The following is a 21,638-nucleotide window of genomic DNA, read 5'->3' as shown; positions in this document are numbered from 1 at the left end:
TGATCGTTATGAGATGCTTGCTTTCTTTTTAGTTGCCTATAAAATTGTTCTAATAGCCACGTGATTACTGATCCAAATATAAAAGCATAGCTCCCATCAGCAGAAACCATAAGCAAAGGGTCACACCAAAAAAAGTCCTGCATTTTCATATGATGTGGGTAGAGATCTGGTTTCAGAAAAATCATATAATAAATATATACCAGAGACAGCTCTTAAAGATGTTCTGTAGCTGATTTCCCTGTATGGTTCATCTTCTAGTTCTTCCTGTTGCTAAGATACTAGCAGCATTGCCTTTCACTGTGGCTTTGGGATTTGAGGATTTATATTCCCTTACTCCCAAGTAAAAGTCTCCTCCATATACTGCATCCATACCTTTTCTGGCACTTTTACTTTCAGAAAGGACAGGTGGAGAGTGTAGGTGACAGAAAGCCACAGCCATCCAGTTACTCCAGTGGAACACTCCTACCTTACAACCACTTACAATCTGGCCTGGTAAATGTTACAGCTTTATTTAGCAATTATGGTTTTGAGATTGTGTCATACTAGGTAATGCAAATTCTTCTTTAAATGCAATTAAATTCATTGTCCTTAATGAAAACAGAATTATTTTGCATTTTATATGAGAGTTCTGATTTTCAAAGTTAACTTTAAAATTCCCTACTCAAATACCTGATTGCCTCAGTCAAAACAATTTTGATATCTAAATGGTTTTGTATTTTAGTACTGCCATCAGCCTTGAGCCATCACAAAACCTTCAGGCTAGGAAGTTAACTTCAGTGTTTTATAAATGATGATGTCCATTTCCAGGAGAACTGAAGATGGAGTGATTTGAAAGAAATTCATTCTTTAAAGTTCATCACTCTCACTAAGCATGATTAAATACTATATAATTTAACATTATTTGCTGATAGAAAATCAAAGCATTTGCCCCTAGCATGCTGACATTTACAGCAGTGGAGAACATTTGCACATTTTATGCTTATAATAACAGATGAGGTATGAAATGGATTGTGATAATGCTTTGAACACCATGGAAGTCTTCTCATTTATCATAGCATGTGAAGTCTGGATCCCTACCATTATTCCATACAGTGGAAATATAGAAAAGCTTTCTTTTGATCTCTTCAAGGAAGCCCCAATGTAGATTAAATCTCATTTCTTACAGTCTTTTTATTTATTTATTTTTAAATGAGGGCTTGGATAGACAAATAACTGATGTAGATTGTATCTCCTTAGTGCAAAGAGATTACATCCTCTCCTGAGATGCTCTGCTTTCCTACATTTCTGTGGGATCCCAACTAACCACTTATGTGGAGTAGCCTCAAGAAACTGCAAAAATGAACGCAAATCAAATGGACGCATTGTCCAAGTCTCCTTTTAAATAAGTGTCTTTCCAAATCAGTATTAGGATTTTAAACTTTTATTTGGCATCTGCTGGAATCATGGCATCACTGAATTATAAAGGTTGGAAAAGACCGCTAAGGTCTTCCGCCCAACCCCTTCATGCCCACTAACCATGTCCCTCAGTGCCAGGTCTACCCTTCTATTTTTAATCTAAGAGTTATCAACTGCAAGGACAGTTCTGGCTCTGTGATATCTCTGGGCTATATTCCTTGCTTGTTGTAAAGCTCAACGTTATGAAACAGAGCAAAAAATTTTAAGAACAAATTTCCATAATATATATATGTTCAAAATTTCTGTAAGGTCACATTTGAAGTTTTACAGCATTACCTCCTCGCAAAACAAGATTAAAAGCAGAAACATTTTAGCCTGCTACATGTCTGAGTTCATTCTTCACAGTTCTCTCTACTTAATTAAGCACATGTAGATGCATACTTTATTCATTTTACTCTTAAAACACTCTAGACAGACATTTCAAGACAAGAGAAACCACTGAAAGATGCCTGAAAATGGTTTAAGGACTTTGTGAATATGCTGAAGGCCGTAGACAAGTTTATGTTCCTCCTTTATCATTAATCTTTCCTGATCTTGGTACTTATGAGCCCATCTCCTGTTCTGCCCGATGTACACAACAAGAAAATGAAGAATCTGCTCTCGTATTTGGATGTTGACTTAGAACATGACTTTACTGGCCATAAGCTGCAAAAACATTGTGAATGAGGAACCATTCACATCAAACACAAACAGACATTTATTCTTCCTGCCAAAAGTAGAAGTAAACTATCAACAAAACAAGATGGGCTCTAATAAAATTGCAGTTGAATCCAGATGATTTTAAATGAGCTCTGTTGACCTGTCTGCATCCTGCTGATTCGCATTTTTGCTTCTTGAATAAAACCAATAATGCTAGAGGAGTTTCGCCAGTCAGCTTGAGGTTAAATAGAATGACAGTACAAAGGGAGAAATGCCAGTACACAAAAGAAAAGCACCAGCTGTGTTTGTATTTACCTTTCAACATACTGGCTACTTATTTCAATATTTTTTTTCTCAGGGTTCTGAAATAATACCTTATTTCCATTTGAGTTTCTTAAGATGCTGACAGGTGCTGCACAGGCAATGGCAGGACTTGGCATGGTGCAGCCCATTGAAAGGAGCTCACCGGGGTGGAATTCATGACTATGCCATGGCCTGAGCTACTATAACGTGTAAACTGTCAAAACTGCCATACCGACAGGCTGTGGAGGTGGGAGAATACTTCAGTAGCTGCACAAGGAAAGGTGAATAACCACTGCCTTCAATGCCCTCAGGCAACAGTTACCTCTCTGCTATTCTTGGAAAAATAAACTCTTCATACTCTGTATTCAGATTTATTCTTGTTTAAGTAGCTGCAAATTATCAGATGTTACATTATAAGAGCCGGGCAGCTCTGTTCATGGTGGTCACATGTCCTGATAATTGCAGCAAGCTCCAATCACTGCCAATGTCAAAAGTACTTCACAGATCTTCAGTGCTATTTGGTCAGCTCTCCAAGTCCCACCCTCTGGGATCATTAACTTCAAGCATCTCTTGTTTCTGCATTTATGTTTTTACTCATCAGTGCTGCTCGCAAGCACCTAATAACGCACCTAAAACATCCTGCCTGCACTCACCCTGATGCAAATAGTTCCGCACATCACCTTGAACTGCAATCAAACAAATGAATTGAACAGTGCAACATCAGCCAACAGTGTGGCAAGATATATGCAATTTGTCCGTGGGAAAAATGTCTTTTTTTGTTGTTGTTGTTCTGCAGCATTATAAATGCCTCTCTCTAGATAATCTAAAAGCCCTTTTAATTTTTTTTTCTTTTTTATTGTTCTGAGAATTAAAAGAGGACAAACTGGATTCTTCCTCCTATCCCACCTGACTAATTCTGAATTTTAGACTGAAAGAGTTACTGCTGATACCAAACAGATTTCAGCTGTAGAGGCGCGTATATTCAGATTGTGATGCTAAGGCAGGCATGAACAAAGTGTATATATGCATACGGATTTCCTGCTCCTTGTATTAAAACAAGCGAACAACTCACAACTCACCTCTGTGAGAACACGATGGATGGCTCTTCACTGGCCACTGCAAGCAGCATGGAATCACATCTGTTATTCAACCGATTTTCTTGGTGTATCAGCTCCTCTCCGGCTATGCGTGAGACATCTCCTCCAGTTTGCCATGTAGGTAGAACTATGTACAGCTCACAGCACTGTTGCTTATGCAGTATCATTATTACAATAATATGACTGTAAGAAAAACATGCAGTGACTTCACAAAAACCAATGATTTTATAGTCCAAGTACATGCAACACTATCAAAAGAACATGTATTAAAACGTGAGACACCTGCTGTGTTGAGTTCATGTAAAACTAACAGAACTTAAATCCTGACAGTATTACTAAATACATCTTGAAATAAAAAGCTATCTTGAAAGACCAGCTAGGCCTAAAGAACACATTTAGTAAACATATATCCCTTCTGCAAACTACACGTTAGAGGGCTTTGTTTTCTCATGGTAGGCTTGTGTTAACTGGGAAGAAAAAAAAAAAAAAAAAAAAAAAAAAGGCTTTAAATCCAGAGCCTATTCTGTAAAAGGAATGATTTATCTCTTGATCAAAGGGAAGTACCTGTCCACTGCCTTTCTAATAAAAGAGAGTTCATGATCACTGCTTACCCAGGAGCATAGGAGAGATCAGCTATTTAGCAGTGAGCACAGGTTCTGAACTATGGGCAGTACCTGCTTCAGAGGAGGACTGGTAGCATTGTCACCCAACAGGAGATGTATTTGGAGAGAGCTTTATACAGCTGTGGAGTCAGTTGGGATGCAGAGGCCAGGTCTGGTCTTCCCTGATATTTCCTGATGCCCCTTTTATTTTTGGTTGTTTTACCTTTCTGCCTCCTTGGGAACCAGCATTACTTTTCCTCCGTGTTGCAGACTCTGAGTGAATTACCCCATTGGACCAATTTGTTGTCATCTACCACACAACAAAATTAACAGGCTGTAGATCCATCCATAGAATTATTCAAGGCATCCGTGCAAATTTTGCTCCTTTCTGTCTTTTGACTGAAGTAACTGTTTTTGGCTACAACCTGGAAGCTAGTTAGAGGAGCTTCCACTTTGTTCATTACTTCACTTAGCATGGACTTCATCATTCTATCATTCATCATTCACTTTACAGTATTTATCATTCATCAATCATTCATCATTCACTTTACAGGGAGGTGACGGAGCACTGGGACAGGCTGCCCAGGGAGGTGGTGGAGTCTCCTTCTCTGGAGATGTTCAAGACCTGCCTGGATGCCTACCTGTGCAACCAGGTGTAGGGAACCTTCTTTGGCAGGGGGGTTGGACTTGATGATCTCTGGAGGTCCCTTCCAACCCCTACAGTTCTGTGATTCTGTGATTCTAGAGCTTTTAGGGACTGTTTTGACAGAGATCATTAGCAGTTCTTGCTTCCCATTCTTTCTAGAGGAAACAGTATTGAGGAACAATATGCTGTTTCTGAATGTAAGCCAAGTTGTCCAGGAAAAATGCATGGCAGAATTATTTTGCAGAAACACCGTCAAAAAATGAACTTCTCAGCTTTGATTTCCAGAATCTTCACAGGTCCTTCAGATTTTGTTAAGTATAAGCTGTCTGCCCATGGATCATTTCCACATGTGCCCAGTCCCCTTGCTTTATGACAAGCACACCTACAGCAAGGCCTAGTAGATAGAGGAGCTATCTCTGAAAACACGCCTCTCCTGAGTACAGCAGCAAAACTACTCTTCCCTCTGTTTCTGTGTTAGTCTCACTCCCAACAACACACAAAGTCATGACCACGTTACATTTTATTACTGTAAAAAAATTCACATTTTGTAATAAAATATATAACAAGAAATTGTCACCTTTAAGTAAACGGACCATTTCATGTAAAAACACAGCTGTGAACTGTAGGCTTGATCTTAAGTCTTGTCACCCAAGGTTCATTACCAGCTAGTGAGCAAACATCTGAGCAATCTCACACCCCATTAACAATAATCTCAGCTATGCCTAATTCCCTTCATTTGTACATCATGCAAAAATCTTCTTCTAAATTGCTTTACAGCTGACAATTAATACTTTATCAATTACAGTGCTATCCGTGCTCTTGCTCTGGCTACCAGAAATCCCAGTGGCAGATATGCTGCTCAGTCTTGCCTGAGTTGCATTAAAGTAACATCTTGGGGACTCTAGTTACAGTACTGTAACACACAGAGGATGAATTACTGTTTGCTATAGAGGCTATTAAACAGACTTCACACATTATGATTGGTGGCAAATAGCTAAAATAACCTATATATATAAAGCTAAAAACATGCTTAAATCAGAAACACTGATAGATTCACAGAAGCACAGACGGCTTTGAGTTTAAAACATGATTAAGATTTCACCCCACATTGTGAAGAAAAATTGGGAAATGGTCCTTGCAGTCAACATTTCTATAAGAAATACCAAAGTCACCTTTAATTGCATTGCAATAGGTAGTGATGAAGGTGACATTTTGTTTTTTAATTCCTTGCATCTTGTTGCCCAGAGATAACAAAAAGGAGGGACATATTATGCGTATCTTGGTCATTTTATACCATGTGTTGCAATGTGGTTAGTGAACCTTCATATATTACATGTCAAAATCTTTGTCATTAGTATCTCCATCAACTACTGAATGTAAGCAAGTGAGGGGAAAAACATAATTTATACTTGATTGAATGCAGCAGCAATATAAGATAAGACAGGGAATTAAAGGAACAAAATGATTTCCAGGTGAAAAAGCAGGGAGAATTTTAACATTCTGGAACATAAATCTTTGAATTAGACTTGTTATGTCTGTCTACTTCTGCAGATATGAAGAAGTAGACTCCATTTATCGTTGAGTTATGCTGTCAGTTCTTGCAGTTCTGTATTCACATTCTTCCATTTCATAAACTGCTTTCTCCTTTTCTTAAAAGCCTCAGGTAAAACCAGTGCCTGCACAAAACACAGTTTACTGTGCAGGGGAAGCACAGTAGACCTGGTATTGTAAGGTATATGAAGTCTACATGTTAAAAATTGAACATTCTCTAGTATCTTTCAGATGCTGTGATTCTGCAGCACCAGGAGACTTTTTTTTTTTTCCTGCTAGAAGTGTAATGTTTAAGCTAGAAATGTCTAAGACTTTTCTAGAAAGTTTAAAGTAGGGTGTGCTACTCTAAGACTTGCTTAATGTTGAATGGATTTTCTTTCCATTACTCCAACATGGGACACATCACTAGTGCAGTTATTCACTGGTATCGTGAAAGAAAAATATTCCTGGTAGAAAGAAAGAAATTGTAGCTTTCTCAGCAATTGCTTAATGATCACGTAGTTGTTCTCAAATGACACAATACTAGGAAGATCAAGAAGTCATCTCCAGTGATATCTGAGATAAAGAGAAGCCGAATATTAGAAATCCTATTGCACTACTCCAGCGAGTTTGTAAATCCACACCTCTCTCTCCTTTTGTAGTGAGCATTATGATTCAGTATAAGTGCAATTTTTATTTTCCCGATGCTATCTTTCTCCAATTGCACTGCAGAGCAGAGATACCATGTCCAGAAAAGGAATCTCATTTCTGAATGCATCTTCAAAGTGTCACTGCACTGACAGATCGCCGATGGCTTCCACAATTAAAATTCTTAGCTCTTCCTTTAGTTAGTTTGCCACTGTCCTGTACAGGAGATGCTATCCCACTGGATACTAGGGGGTAACAGCCAGAGAGAGGTCCTGAGGAAGAGTCTGTAGCAGTAGATTCTTCCTCTGCCCACCTGTTAAAGAAATAGTATCCTTCCTCAAGTGCCCATTTCCGCAGAGGATTCACCTCAGAGGCCAAAAGTCCCTGACTTCCTGCGTCCACCGGAGGTACAGATGCTGCTACTGGATGTAAAAATGGTGAAAAACAAAAGTGGCTGTTGCGTTGGTCAAGATCCTCATTGGGTGCTGGTGACGCTACAGGTGCATCAGAAGTAGTTTGCTTTCTTGACCTCAGTTTCTGGATCTCACAGTCCCGCTGCCCTTTAGGAAGTTTATCCAACTGTTGAGCTTTCAGAAGCAGTGATGCTCCAAAGGTTCCTCGAAGAGCAAAAATAAAGTACCTAATGAAAGAGGAAGAGAATGGATTGTCTTAGCAGTGGGTTCCTCCCATAGTCTGCATTATATAACACAAATCCTGTTGCTAATTTTCCAATGCCCTTCAGGCCTCTGATAGACATCTTATACCTGGTAGTTGAAAGAGGGCTTCTGGATATTAATGCAACTGTACACTTATCTTCACCTGTATGGAGTCAACTGCAAGCATATGAATACTAAATACATGATAATAGAACCATTTGATCACTGAATAGTGCAAGAATGATACACAGAAGCTCGCTAAGAGATTCAGTATTTGTGGAGCTTTTGTACACTACAAAAACAGGCTAAAGAAAGAACCTTAAATTGATAGAAAACATAAAACCAGAAATTTAACATCAGCTTGTGCATTTGCTCAGGAAGCAGTAAAAACACTGTGTCCTACTTGCCATGCAGGACAGAGAACTTGTATTGCTGTATATTGTGTGCAGTGAGAGTACACACACCTCTGCACATCATGACAGTCTTATCTGAAAAACAAAGCCTCTCTCAAAACAACATTTCTAGTAGGGTTTGACCTTTACATACGTGACCTTTATACAGATTTTACAGCAAACATCAGAGCTCTTTGAAATTGCATTAATGAAGGTGTCACTCTTGCATCTGGCTGCTAAATATATGCGTAAATAAGCGTACAATGTTAAAAATGCCAGCAAATCAGACTGAGTACAGAAAGGGCTCTTAAAGCAATGGATTATCATTCCTCTCTCATAAATAGGAAATACAAAAATACATAGAATAATAGAATTGAGTTGGAAGCAATCTTTAAAGGCCATCTAGTCCAACTTCCCTGCAATGATCAGGGACACCTATGGCTCAACTAAGTGCTCAGAGCTCCTCCAGCCTGATCTTGTGGGTCTGCAGAGACCACCAGCTCTCCAGGCAACCTGTGCCAGTGCCTCTCTGCCCTTATTGTAAAGAAGGAACTTCTTCCTTATATAAAGTCTGTATTAGCCATGCCCATGGCCAGGCTCATACCCTTTCAGAGCTGTGCAGTTGCTAGTTACAGCTGGGCAGCTAAGAGAACAACTATAGAGAACCCAACCCCACAAGAAATGGACCGCATTTTGCTCCATCCTTGCTCTCAAGCTGTTCTCTGTGTCTTCTGTGTAAGTTGATGGCAGACTGGGTAGAAGGACATCCCACCAACAGACTCTGCTTGCTGTTGCCCTTCTCACAGCCCTGCAGAGTGAGATATAGTGCAATATGCTGACACAGCCAAGTTGTAGCAGAATCCGGAGATTCTATGAACTGAGGACCCTACAGAAAATAATCTTAGGTATCTACATGATGGAACAGCAATTTTCCAACTCCGAAGAAAACAAGATAAACATCTTTAGGCTCAGTATTCTGCTGAGGAACTAACACTCCTAACCTTGCTGAATTCTCAATATGGATTCTTAAATTCTTAACAATGCATTTGATGCAGACCTGAGCAGAAAGCCCAGGATCAAAAATGACACTGTGAATGTGGTCTTATAGGAAGACAAAAATCACACAGGAAAAGAAAGTCTGGAAAATGACGCTCTGCCTAGAAGACAGAAGACCTCACTGAACTATGTGTTGTTTATCCTGACCTTAAGTTATATAACATAACACAAAATCACAACGGCTGGGGAAATAAAATTAATTTGAAGAGAAATATGATTTTTCCTCAGAGAGCTTCTTTAAGACAAAGTTAGTATTCAAATTTTAATTCTTCATAGCATTAAAAACAAGTGCTAAAAATGTTTTCTTGATTCTTCCAATTCCAGCATACTGAGCTACTTCATGACAATTAGTACAAGAACAATACTAGCAAGTCAGTCAAACAGATCCATTACTTCAATTGTCTAAGCAGAAATAAAATTTTTAAATTTTAAATTTAAGTTTTAAATTTAAATTTTAGATGTGAAAAGTGGCACAGCTCAGACAAAACATACCTTAAAGAATGATTAGGGTATTTAGCATTAAAAATAGTAAAGTTACCATATACATATATGGGAGCAGGTTTTCAAGCCAGCTTTTCCCTGGAAACTATCAAAACAGTTAATCTTCCTCCAAATATCATTTAAATTCAATTGCAGTTATCACTACCTACCTGACTAGTCACAGAATAAAACTAAGACTCTGCATTGGATGTAGAAAAGTATTTGATATGGAAACTTGGCTTACTGATGCACTATAATGTACAGAAGCGACAGAATATGTTCTGTAACTTTCAAAGCACATAGGAACATTTCAAAGACTTGTTTTCTAGCCTTCATCTGCTCTACTACATTGTGTTTTTCATAATGAACAATTATATAAAGGATTTGTACCAGTAAGCTTTGAAGCACCCAGAAAGGAAGGTTTTTCTGATGGGAAAATGAAGGCAGTAAGTGACTTATCTAGGGTTATAAGACTGAATAAATTAATGATTCGTGAACCAGAAAGTTGAACCCAAGTTTCTGACTTCCAGATCAACAGCCTATCTCTGCACAACACGTGTGCCTCACATATCTCCTATCCATAGGCATTCTTATTGTTATTTCACTCAAACGCCTACAAATTCACAAAATGAAAACTGAGAAGAGTGCTTTGCTCAAACCTTGGCAAGAGTGCGATGGCTGGAGTGATAAGACATACTAAATAGAAAGTGGGCTCTGAAAGCTGTTTCTCCATTATCCAGTAGGAGTCGGTGGGAGGGTTGCAGGCCATGCACACAGCATTGTAGATCAGAGAGAAGACGAAGTAAATTACCACACTCCCAATTATGGTGATCCAGTGGAACAGTGTCTGTAAGAATAAAATGACCATAAAATAACCATAATACATTTGAGACACTGACTCTTAGTACAAGACAGTACACAAAAAAAGACTAGAAAGCAGGTACCCAATAGATCCATCCTCTTGAAGAGTGCAGGCCAAATGCCTGGAAATTGACTTATGAGACAATAGTGACAACTGTTACAGTTCTTGAAGTAATGTGTTTTGCTCATGTTACTGAAATACATAAAAGTGGTGTACTGTCCAGTCCAAAAGCAAAGCAGAAGTGCATTTTGTTTCTGCACTTACAAAGCTATTACCCTGAGGCTAATAATAAATTCTGACATATTGTGAAGTCTCACTGCATATGTTATTTTCTTTTTGTGAAGCAAAATTAATGTAAAAGACTCTGAAAGAAAACTCTTTGTCTATACAAAATATTATTTAGTATAATGTGGATAGGACAGGCCAAACACATACCCATGTTTTCATTTCTAGAGCCTGGTGCAAGAGGATGGTCAGGAGGGAAACAGTATTGATGGGGTTTCCAAAGGAAAACACATCGATGTCGGAATCCTTGTATGCCTAGAAAACAAGTAAGTAGATTGTGTTGAACCTTGACTTTTTAGAAGATAGTTTTTCTTTTCTTTTTTTTCTTTTCTATTTTTCACAGAAGATTGGAGACTGAGGATATGAATGACCCTTGTACTTACCAAATAGGGGACAAAGAAGCAAACGAGGCTTTGATAGAAGGCATCCAACATTGTAATAATAAAAGTCGACAGCTTGTATATCTGTAGGAGTTTACAGACAACAGTCATTATGATGGTACACACATTTCTGATCTATCCTGCAGACATTTGTTTTTCTTCTGCTCAGCTACTCATTATAGCTAACTGGCCTCTCTTCATGAGCAAATGCCTCTTGAACAGGTGATTTAGAGCTAAGACTTATCCCTGAACAGACATTTTCTCTTTGTTAACTAGACAGTAAGATTACTGGGAAGATTAGCCAGTCAGCTAGGGGTTGTAAAGTGGAATACAATCTCTGCTTCCATCCTTCCCCACAGGATCCCATTCCTCAAATTCTTTTTAAAAACAGCTCTTCCTGTACAGTTGGATGAAGTTAATTTGTTTTAAGGATCCTTCCCTTGATGCATGTATTTTGCACCATCTTAATTTGACTGCAAGATGTATTTAAATTTATCTAGAGACCGGTGGTGTCACAAACATTCTAGGAGTGACAGAAGGAAAGGTCCTACTGTTTCAAGGCAGACAACATCAAATTAGAAATAATGATCTCTTCATAATGACATATGTGAGGTTCAAGAACTCTTAAGAAGGAAAGTCCTACAAAAATCACCATATTCTGCACACCCTTGACTAGATTTTTCAAAACATTACTAAACATGATGTGAACCCCAGTCAGTGATAAAAAATACAGTCCGTGATAAGGAAAGCAACTACTATGAGAAGAAATGATAGGAAGAGTTCCTAATTATCCTGCAATTTTGTGATCTAAAACAAAGAACACATCAAATTTTGCCCATTTTTATAATTTTAAATTGAAAATATTAAGACAATTTTGGAATATATTTTACTGTATATACAAACTCTCACACATGCACATATATAAATATATGCATTGTCACAATATATAGAGATCAGGCCAGTTTTCTAAACCTGACAGACAATATGAGGAAAAAACTTAACATAATCTTACATGTATATTTTCTGAGCATTACCATTTCTGACAGTTTAAAGTAAAAGTAGTAAACAAATGGAACACCTTTGGATTGGGACAACCTGAACACCTAACTCTGACATAAACCTTTATATATTCAGGTCTGTTTCTGAATGCAAGAGTAGAAAATAAAAGTCTAGCTGTTCATTGATTTAAACATTTACATTTCCTTTCAGTGTGCTGCAGTCTTTTAAAGACAATTTTTTTCTGTACATTGAGACTGTTTAAAACACTAAATCTCAGCAGAGTTTAATCAGGAACCAGCCAAACTATTTCAAGCTACATTTGTTATATTTCTCTTTCAATCACTTGGTTTTTTTTTTTGTCATTTGGATTTTTTTTTCTATATATGGTGTGTTTATATACAATACACACACATATATTTGCTCCATCATCTTTTCTTCACATCAGAAACAACAAATACAGGTCTGATTCACTAGTATATCACTTTATTTATTACAATGCAGCAAACTGGTACCAAATCAGATTGCTCAATACATTTAATGGCAGAATAAACCTTTTCATTTACATATTCCAACCATGAACAAGTAACCAACTTACTCCCAAGACGGAACTTCAGTTGTATATTCCCTAGGAGCTCTTCCGATAGTTACAACTGACCTTTCTTTTTGTGGATACCAGTAAAATAGAATATATAAATAGATAATTTGGTTCCAGTTGAGTCTGAAACTCTTCCCTCCCTTTCCACAAAACCAAAAACACTGTTGTCTTCTGGCTTACCAAGCAGTTATTCAGGAATCAAGACATACCTCTGAATTCTGCCCATTCTTGTACAACTCAGGCAAGCTCAGTAGTGTTTCTGCAGAAACATCTCTATCCAGAACTCCAAAGACCAGAGGGGGCAACGAGGTGAAGAAAAGATTGAAAAAAATCATCTGCCAATAATCTATCATTGTGTTGCCTGAGAACCCGCAGAAGAACTGGTACCAGAAGAGCAGGTTGACGTAGCTCTGTTGGAGAAGAAAGTACAAACCCAATGCTCTGTTACAGGCTGAACTGTTGCTCTTCGTTTGTGCAAAAGCACACCCCTTCATGCTGATGTGCTTTCTCTTTGGGTTGTGAAGGCAGTAGAGATACACATTTCTTGTGGCTTCTCCTTTATGCTCTTCTCCCCCTCCCACCTCATTATTCCCTACTCTGAAAGCTCATGTGGACCCTTTAGTTTGCAATACACAGGTAGTTTACACCTCCCATAGTCCCATCAAAGAAGCTTATGCAGCACATTGGTTGTTAACAGTTTCCAAAGAATACTTTATTTTAGTTAAAGGTGCTTTCAGTAGACATCTCTGTGTGTTGTTCCATAAAGCAGCATATCTCAAGGGACTGCTTCACACTGACCCACTGTGATACAGTTTTATAAAAGCTGTTAGGTTTCTTAAAGAAAATATCAGAGAATAATTAAACAAATTGTTCACAGCTATGAATGCCAGACTTTAAAATCCTTTTACAGGCTTGCTGTCAGTATGGAATCAAAGGCCTCCTGCTCCCTAATGGTACCAAGGAGATAATAGAACAGCAGCTTCCTGGTCTGGAGAGCTATTTCACGTTTCAATTTCTTTTGAACTGAGAAAGGGTGCCCAGTTAGGAAAAAGAAAATTTTCCATTTCCATTACAAGTGTTAACACTGCCAGGACATAATCCTTATTCAAAATTAAAAAAAATAAAATATGGATGCTTTGAATTCTTAGTAAATAGTCTTTCATGCTCAGAGAGTACATTTTGTGTCAGATAGAGTTGTTTGCACAGTCTTGCAGAAACTGTACTGCTGTCAGTTTTATCCACTTTACATTATTCTTCAATGCGCCATTAATTTGCATATACATTAAATTTTTAATAAAAATGCCAGATATGACTGCATCATTGCTTGCAAGTGGTTCCTATCAAATTAAATGCAAAAAAATCAGGTTTCACAGGCAATCGTTTTTTAGTGCAGAGTCATCTTCTGTATTCCAGCACTAATAATCTGCTGCTCCTTATGCAAATTTTATTTTGAAACTCATGGGTATTATTAATAAAGTTTCTTGAACTGCTATATAGAATTACAAAACCTTGAGTTCCTTTTTCCCCATGGAATAATGCTACTTCAATAGATATTTAGATTCCATATTTTTCTCTATTCTTTATGCAGTATATTACTAAGATGGAAATAGCAAACCCTAAACTTCTGCAAAGTGGAGAGGCAGAGATTGCAGCTTCATAAAAAAAAAAAAAGAGAGAGCAATGTCTTCAAAAAACAAAACACTCCTTTAATTAACAATTGCTAGGATGAAAGCTTCCAGAATTTTAATCATCTTACCACATTTTTGTAGAAAAAGTAAATCACCATCTTTGCCAAGCGAGCATAACACCAATGTCCATGGACGAGAAGCAGTTTTTTGAGATGCTTGAATCGGGATATTGCAAAGTCACTAGCCATCACAGCCTTCATTAAAGAGAACAGAAGTTACTTAACAATCTATCTTTTTCACCCATCCAGCGAGATGGATTCTGTATATGGACTTCGAAACAATTTTCTACTATTGCACATTGTAATAAAAATAATTGAGAAATTTCTTTATCTGCAGAACTCTCCATCTGATGAGAAGAAGGAAAGGGGATATGTGGCAAAGAATCTGAGGCAGAAAACACTGAAAATCAGCAAAATCTGAAAATGTTATTAGCAGAGTCTGTTCACAGACCAGATGCTAACCTAAAAGTGGACAGGCATCTGTTAATTTTCCAGGCTTATAAGCAAATACTTATTTCTCCATGAATGCTAATTGTTGGCTCAAACTCTCTTTTTTATCTGGACTCGCAATTATGGACTGCATATTCTTTTATGACAGTAATAATGCCAGCCTGTGGTACTCAGAATACAGGGCTGCTATAAAACTTATTAATGAGCAAGAACCTATTTGACAAAAGAGAAGAGGAAGTAAACTGAACAGATACCTGCATGCCTTCTTGGCCAGATATTCCAATTCCAACATCAGCTGCTTGAATCATACTTACATCATTTGCACCATCACCTAGAAAGGGAAGACAGAAGTGAGCAATAAAGGCACAAGAAAGGGTGCTTAACATGACTATGCTAGAGCTAAAAGAACAAACAAACAACAACAACAAAAAAATAACCACAGCTGTGCTGTTAAATGTAGGCTATTACGTTGTACCATGCATCTTCACTAGGTAACATACGGCATCAAACAATTGTGACCTTTAGGTTCTGATCTTGGTTGGAACATCCTCCTCAGCCTAGCACTGGGACCAGCTTGGCTGGTGGCACAGACACCCAGACACCATCTACATCTGCACTATTTTGTACATTTCTGCTTGGTGAACTCCATATGCTCAACCACGTGCTTTGCAGCACCCTATTTCACTGAACTTTTTGAATTATATGACAAATTTTATTCCAATTGACAATGTAACAAGCCTATTTCAGGAGTTATTCTGCTCTTTACAACTTTCAGCAATATGTTGAATACATAACCAAATTTCCATGGAAAGAAACAGCAATGATTGCCTGCAATGTGGAGACTGTGAATTAGGTTACCTGGTAAAGTAAATGAAATGAAGTGGAAGGCTGAAATTTTGAAATCTGAAGGCAAAGCAAGAAATTTAATATATACCAGGCTCTTCGTTTTCTGATACGCCTTGTTGTTCCACAGAGATGTACTTTTTAGTTTTAAGTCATAAAAATCAATTCTGCAAGGATTTTAGCAGAATCTCTTACCAACAGTGAGCAGGAAACTCAACACATTTCACATTATTTGAAGGTAAAAAGCAAAGGAGTCGGTGTTTAATGCTACTCTGGGAATAATGCTATTTTCACCAGCTGGGAAAATCTGACAGGAGAAGGCCTTTGTGAAAACAGAAAACAGTAACTATTTCTGACTGCTTTGCTTCCCTAGGTGAGTGGATTCCACGGGGAATGTGTACATATGTTTGCACTGCTGTGCTTGAAAGGGACTACTGGGAGTTATGGTACATGGAGTGCTTTCATCTTGTTCAAATGGGGGTTGTACTGAAAGCTAAAGGAGGACTTCCATATGCTTATTGGTCAGGAAAGACTATTCAGTACTTGTTTTCCACTGTGTCTATCCAAGGGGAATTAGAAGTAGCTCATGCAATGTACACATTCCACACGTTTTCATAACACAGAGAAAGAACCCGCTTCCCTCTTTCTGCTGTAAGATTCCAAAGAGTGGTACCTATGGACAGGGTCATCACTTTGAGCTGCCTCCGCACCAGCTTGACCACAATGCTCTTCTGCAGCGGGGTGGAACGGCAGCACAGCACCGAGTGGCAGAGCCGCGCCAGCTCCATGAACTGCTCCTCCAGACCTCCCTGCAGGATGATGTCCAGTGTCCTTCCATCGATCACCAGCCCAAATTCAGGGCTGGGTGTCTCAGAGGCTGGTAAAGATGTTGGGATAAAGCCAAAAAGTTTCCTCCGTGGTTTTTCAACCTCATAGTTCTTCCTCACTTCTTCCAAGGTTAAATTCAAGAGTGATTCGCAAGTTTCCTGTAAGAAAACAGAAGTGTTGCTAGAAATAGTTATCTCCATCTCCCTCCACAGCACAGCACCTTACAAAGTGTGTGTTTGTATAATCGTGCCAGTGGGTTGGAGCCTATCAGATGAACACTGGGGAAAACTGGCTGAGAAAGGCACTGATTCATCAGATTGGAGATTATTCCAGTGACGACATTAAATCCTTCAGTGAAAACACTGCACATCTTATCAGGTAGTTAACTACAAGAAGAAATTACTTCAAAACAGAAAATAAGCTCCCTTCAGGAGGACATATTTCTATTTGCAATGCTGAGAGCTCAGAAAGAAAAAATTTTTTTTTGTTAAAGGTGATTTTTTAGAACAAGCTCTGATGTGAATTATTTGAGATAGTCCAGCTCTTGCTTCTGTCAGAAATAAATGATGGCAGAGAAACAAGAGGTTCAGCTGTTCAAAATTAGTAACTTTGACAGTTTGGCCTTTTCTAGGTCACAAATCAGGTCTGAGTCAAAGGGACAGAAATAAAGCTTTGTATTACACAGTTCTGTACCTCAAATACAGGCTAAGCCTTTCCCTACTAGCAAATTTGCCTCATTTTGGATCAGAACCTCTTTCCACATACACACAGCCTGAGTGGATGTCGCATTCCATACCGATTGATGGGGGCACTTCTACCGCTCCCCTACAGATCTCCCAATTTGGTGCACCACTATCAAAAGACACCACAATGATCTAAAAGTGATTTTGCTGCCTGGTAGTGCTAAAAGTCCTCCTTCCGTGGCACAGTACCAAATACCTGAGGAGCTAATCACTCCTTTTCCTACCTTTTTGTCAGCTTTATTGAATGATGATTCAGTTCTGAAATGTTATTTTCACTTCGTGTTGCATAAGGTAGTTGTGTAGGATGTTTGCAAGATTTAAATTACACTTCAGTGGGAGGTTCTGGAATCAAATGTTCCTCTGACACCTAATAAAGAGCTACATCTAGCCTGCACACTGAAATCTCAAAAAAATATTGAAGCGATATCATCCTTCTGTGAGCAAACCAAAAATTGTATGGGAAATTCCAGGATTGCTGGGGTTTTCATTTTTAAATGAATCCCTCCAAACTGCCTGCTTGTGTTGCGTCTTACTGGAAGATGGCTAATTTCCAGAGTTTCAATAAGCTGCTGGGCTTAGAGCTGGAAAGTCTATCCTTTCCCACTGTCACTGTGGTTCCCCAGCTGCTGCCCTTGCAATTGTCTCCCCTTGTTGTCGAGCCTCACATTTTCCTCAGTACTAGAAAAGATTGGGTAAAATTATCTGGCACAGCAGAAAAGACCGGATTTCTTGATGCAGTGCTCAAAATTGATTCAGACAGCAAAATGAAAAACAGGCAAAGATGCTAAAATATTTCAACCTCTTGAATTCAGAATCCTGCAGGGGAAGAACTTGGGCATGAACAAAGATGAACTTCTGGTAGTAGAAAATTACCCATAGGTATAAAGAAGCACTGTGGTATTTTCCACCTGAATCCACTTCAGCTATCATCTTCTATTAACCCCCATCAAACGCTTTGTACTTCAATGGGTATTTTGTTTAAGAGTTAACTTTATGAGAATTAACGGGCTTTTGTGAAAGGACCATTGCTTGTATCTTTGTTTTCCTCCACTGCAGCTATCAGGAAGCTTCCCAGAAATTGTACCCTTGGCTTCATTTTGAACCACATATATTCATGCAAGCACTTAGGTGCATGCAGCACGCACCTGCCTCAGCCTGATGGCCCTGCTGGGTGCTGTAGCTGGGCACAAGTAACTGTTTCCTGGAGGTGGGGTGGTGCTGCTTGCAGCATCCCTTCTCTGACAGAAACCACCTTCTAATTTCCATCCTAAATATATTCATTCTGCCTTCCGTTAAAGCAGATACGCGTATCAAATGAAATTACACATTGAAGCAAGGAATGCATTCCACGCCTAATTCCATATCATCTTTGTGTGTTTCCCTATTTCCGTGACATTAAAAGGGAGAGACATTTGCATAGGATTTTATTCCTTTTTGGAGAGCTACAAGCTGCAGACAAAAGAAGCTAGAAAGTAGGCCATCTAACTGTTCTATACAATTGCCTATCATAAGAAAAACAGTCAGTATTTTAAAATTTAATTATCCTCATAATAGCTTTATGGAAAAAATCAAAGTTGGATTAGGAATCTATCTTCCGTGGGGAAAAAAATGGAGGAAAGCATGACAAATGATTTGTCTAGCCCAGAAAGAAGCCCTGCCTTCTCCCTTTGACCTCCTACCTACAAAAAAGCTTTTCTCACGACAGCTCTTATTGCTGCTGAGTGTGGCTCACAAGAGTATGCTGCACGAAGAGAACAGAGCAGCACTATGCTGCCCCTCACAGCACATGGGTGGATAAGAGAGCATTAACAACAAAATAAGGATGAGGACAGCACAGATGGCCTTTTGGACATTAAAAATGGTAAAGACTGGCTTCCCCTTTGCAATTGGTTCGGGCTAAGCTGCAATGCTTGAACTTGCCCATCCCTAAGTCTGCCTCTCAAAGCCATCTGCCTTGCCAGGATGCCCAGAGCAATGAGATGTGAAGCTGTGCACTGTAGTGAACATTCCACTTGCTGAAAGCGATGTATTCCCTGGTATCCTACTAATGTTGCTCCAAAATCTGCAAAAGCAAGAGCTGTTTTTCTAAAGTATTTAATCCTCACTGTCCTTAATGGCATCTACCTCTGTTGAAAGTTTCTCTATTTCTCTTCTCTGTCCAGGTGGTTTTAGGAGTTGCCATAGATTGTACTACTGATTGTTCTCTGTATTTTCATGAGCCACAGGAACTGTCAGTAACGCCTTTCAAGTGATTACTTCCATTCTGGAGCATGCTTGCCTTTCCCACCATCTGACCTTCTCGCTGCCCATGGAAATTCAGGGAATATCTGTGTGTATCTACAACTAAGCTTGCCATGATGGAGTGTCAATAAAGTCACTGCTTCTTCAACCTCTTCACAAGAACTATATTTAAGTATGTGAGAAGGTGAAATGTTGCTTACTCAAAAAGACACTTTTATTTGCCAATATATTTCTGCTTCGTCCTAATCCTATTTGGGAACATGCAACTAGAAAGTTCTGAATTTCATTAAATCTATACCTGCTTTTTTTTTTTTTTTTTTTTCTTTTTTTTTCTCCAGACTGACTCATGCAAGTACTTTCCAAAAGCCCAACTTCCTACAGATATCACCTGGATTTATAATACCACTGCAGCTGAAATTTCCATTGTAATGTGAAAAGATAACTATCAATTCTATTAAAGAATCAGACCCTGCATTTATCAGAACTGCATGTATAAGGAATCACAACTCCATATTATTCTCTCCATAAAGCTCGCTGGAGAGGTCACTTTTAGAAAAGAAAGATTTTATTTGGGAAACTCATTTTATTTTAAGTGAACTAAATTATACACAACTGTCTTGTGTTCCAGCTCATCCTGTTACACGCAGTCTAGAGAGTATATGGCCTAATGCAGTTTCATTGACCTAGCTGTGTTTTCTTGTGGTGATTGCAGCCTAAAGCAGAACAGTGTCAAACTGCAAGCTGTGAAGAATTGGAGTGACAGCACTCTCTATTTCTCTGCACTCACCTTATTTTCTGTGTTAATGGTGAAGACAGTGTCCCTTTGGTCCAGGAGCTTACAGGAATATGCAATGTTAACCGCTGTTTCCTGTTTGTCTCCTGTCAGCACCCAGATCTGTATCCCAGCTTCTCGAAGCGCTGCGATAGTGTCAGGCACTCCATCTTGTAGCCGATCTTCAATCCCTGTTGCTCCTGGGCAAACAGGAGAAGACGTGAACTGATTTTCTTTCATTTGGAAAGCATCTTGCTTTCTTTTTCTTAAAGAAAAATGATTCATTTATTATCCTGAGCTTATAAAGAGTTGAATCAATGTATTGTCCAGCAAATAAGCACACAAGCACAAAATCTGCATTTGGATTAAGACCTAAATCTGTCATCAATCAAATTCTGGCTCTTCATTTTACGTGATGCTAGAACAATACATTTCATTTCTTCTTAATAAACCAAAATGACAATGTACTGGCAGAGGAATTACACCATATGCATTTTTAAAGTACTGCATCAAGCCCCATATAAGCAACCAGGAAATATGAACTTTGGCTATTTAAATGAATGTTATCCGGTTGCCAAGTTAGAGGCTCCACTCATCAAAGGGAAAAGCAAAGATACAGGATGTTTTCTTTTTTAAAATGTGCAAACCTAAAAACAGATGCCACACACTCATCCTGGACCCAAATCACCACCTGAATGTTAAAATACTCTTCTTCTTATCTCTTCCACTAGAGGTCAGTTTGGAGATGCTATAAACATGGTGTGTTACAGATACTGATTCAAGCTAAAATAACAGTTTTTGCGAAATGAAGTATGAATGCACACAGAGCCTTCAGAGTCGGCAAAGGTAACAGATTCTGACAAGACCTACATTACTTCTTATGTCATTCTGCTTATGCTATTACTTTAATTTTTAAAATCATTGCAGAGATTATGAGAAGCCATAATGCCACTAGTTTGCAATCATAGAAATTCAGAGGATAACAAAGTATGGGGAAAGACTGTATTCACAGAAAGATAAAAATGGGGTGAATCTGAAAACCGAAGTCTTAAAGACCAAAATATTTGGAAAAATGGAGAAAAAAAGCACTGAAATTCTCTGCAATTTAACAGAATAAGGTGAAAGTGAAAAAAATACTACGGATTTGGAAGATGCACAAGTACCAGAAAGGTAACTTTTAACATGAAATAAGTTTACTATTTTACAAAATTCAGAAAGCAAACATGACAGTGAAATGATGGCAGGAATTTGCTAGCAAGAATGCCTTTGTGCAGTTACCATTTTTTATAATGCAGTTCTAGAATAGAAATTCCCTTGGAATTTGTGCTCAAAAATAAACTCGATATATAACATTTTATAGGTTTATCTGAGGACACAAATGCTATCAAGTTATGGGAACTTCATTATCTATCATGTCAGCAGAGCTGCAGTAACATCTGATGAACATGT

General features: G+C 38.5%; 1 protein-coding gene across 2 annotated transcripts in view; it reads right to left on the bottom strand.

Annotated features, from left to right (window-relative positions):
- Window positions 1-5,244: 5,244 nt before the first annotated feature.
- ATP10B (ATPase phospholipid transporting 10B (putative)) overlaps window positions 5,245-21,638 on the bottom strand; it is a 52,491-nt gene continuing 36,097 nt past the window's right edge. For both annotated transcript variants that reach the window (XM_042826505.1, XM_042826504.1), the window contains 9 exons: window positions 20,205-20,389; window positions 16,279-16,591; window positions 15,017-15,093; window positions 14,382-14,507; window positions 12,835-13,035; window positions 11,035-11,115; window positions 10,802-10,906; window positions 10,164-10,351; window positions 5,245-7,560 (listed from right to left, as the gene is read on the bottom strand). In XM_042826505.1, coding sequence (XP_042682439.1) covers window positions 7,053-7,560; window positions 10,164-10,351; window positions 10,802-10,906; window positions 11,035-11,115; window positions 12,835-13,035; window positions 14,382-14,507; window positions 15,017-15,093; window positions 16,279-16,591; window positions 20,205-20,389 — 1,784 coding nt within the window. In that variant the 3' untranslated portion in view covers window positions 5,245-7,052. The remainder of the gene's footprint in view (window positions 7,561-10,163; window positions 10,352-10,801; window positions 10,907-11,034; window positions 11,116-12,834; window positions 13,036-14,381; window positions 14,508-15,016; window positions 15,094-16,278; window positions 16,592-20,204; window positions 20,390-21,638) is intronic.

Source organism: Centrocercus urophasianus, unplaced genomic scaffold, assembly GCF_019232065.1.
Source record: "Centrocercus urophasianus isolate 14NV4802_14NV808 unplaced genomic scaffold, USGS_Curo_1.0 seq_26, whole genome shotgun sequence".
NCBI lineage: Eukaryota > Metazoa > Chordata > Aves > Galliformes > Phasianidae > Centrocercus > Centrocercus urophasianus.
Note: the sequence above shows the minus strand (reverse complement) of the source record. Positions and strands in the feature narration are given on the sequence as shown.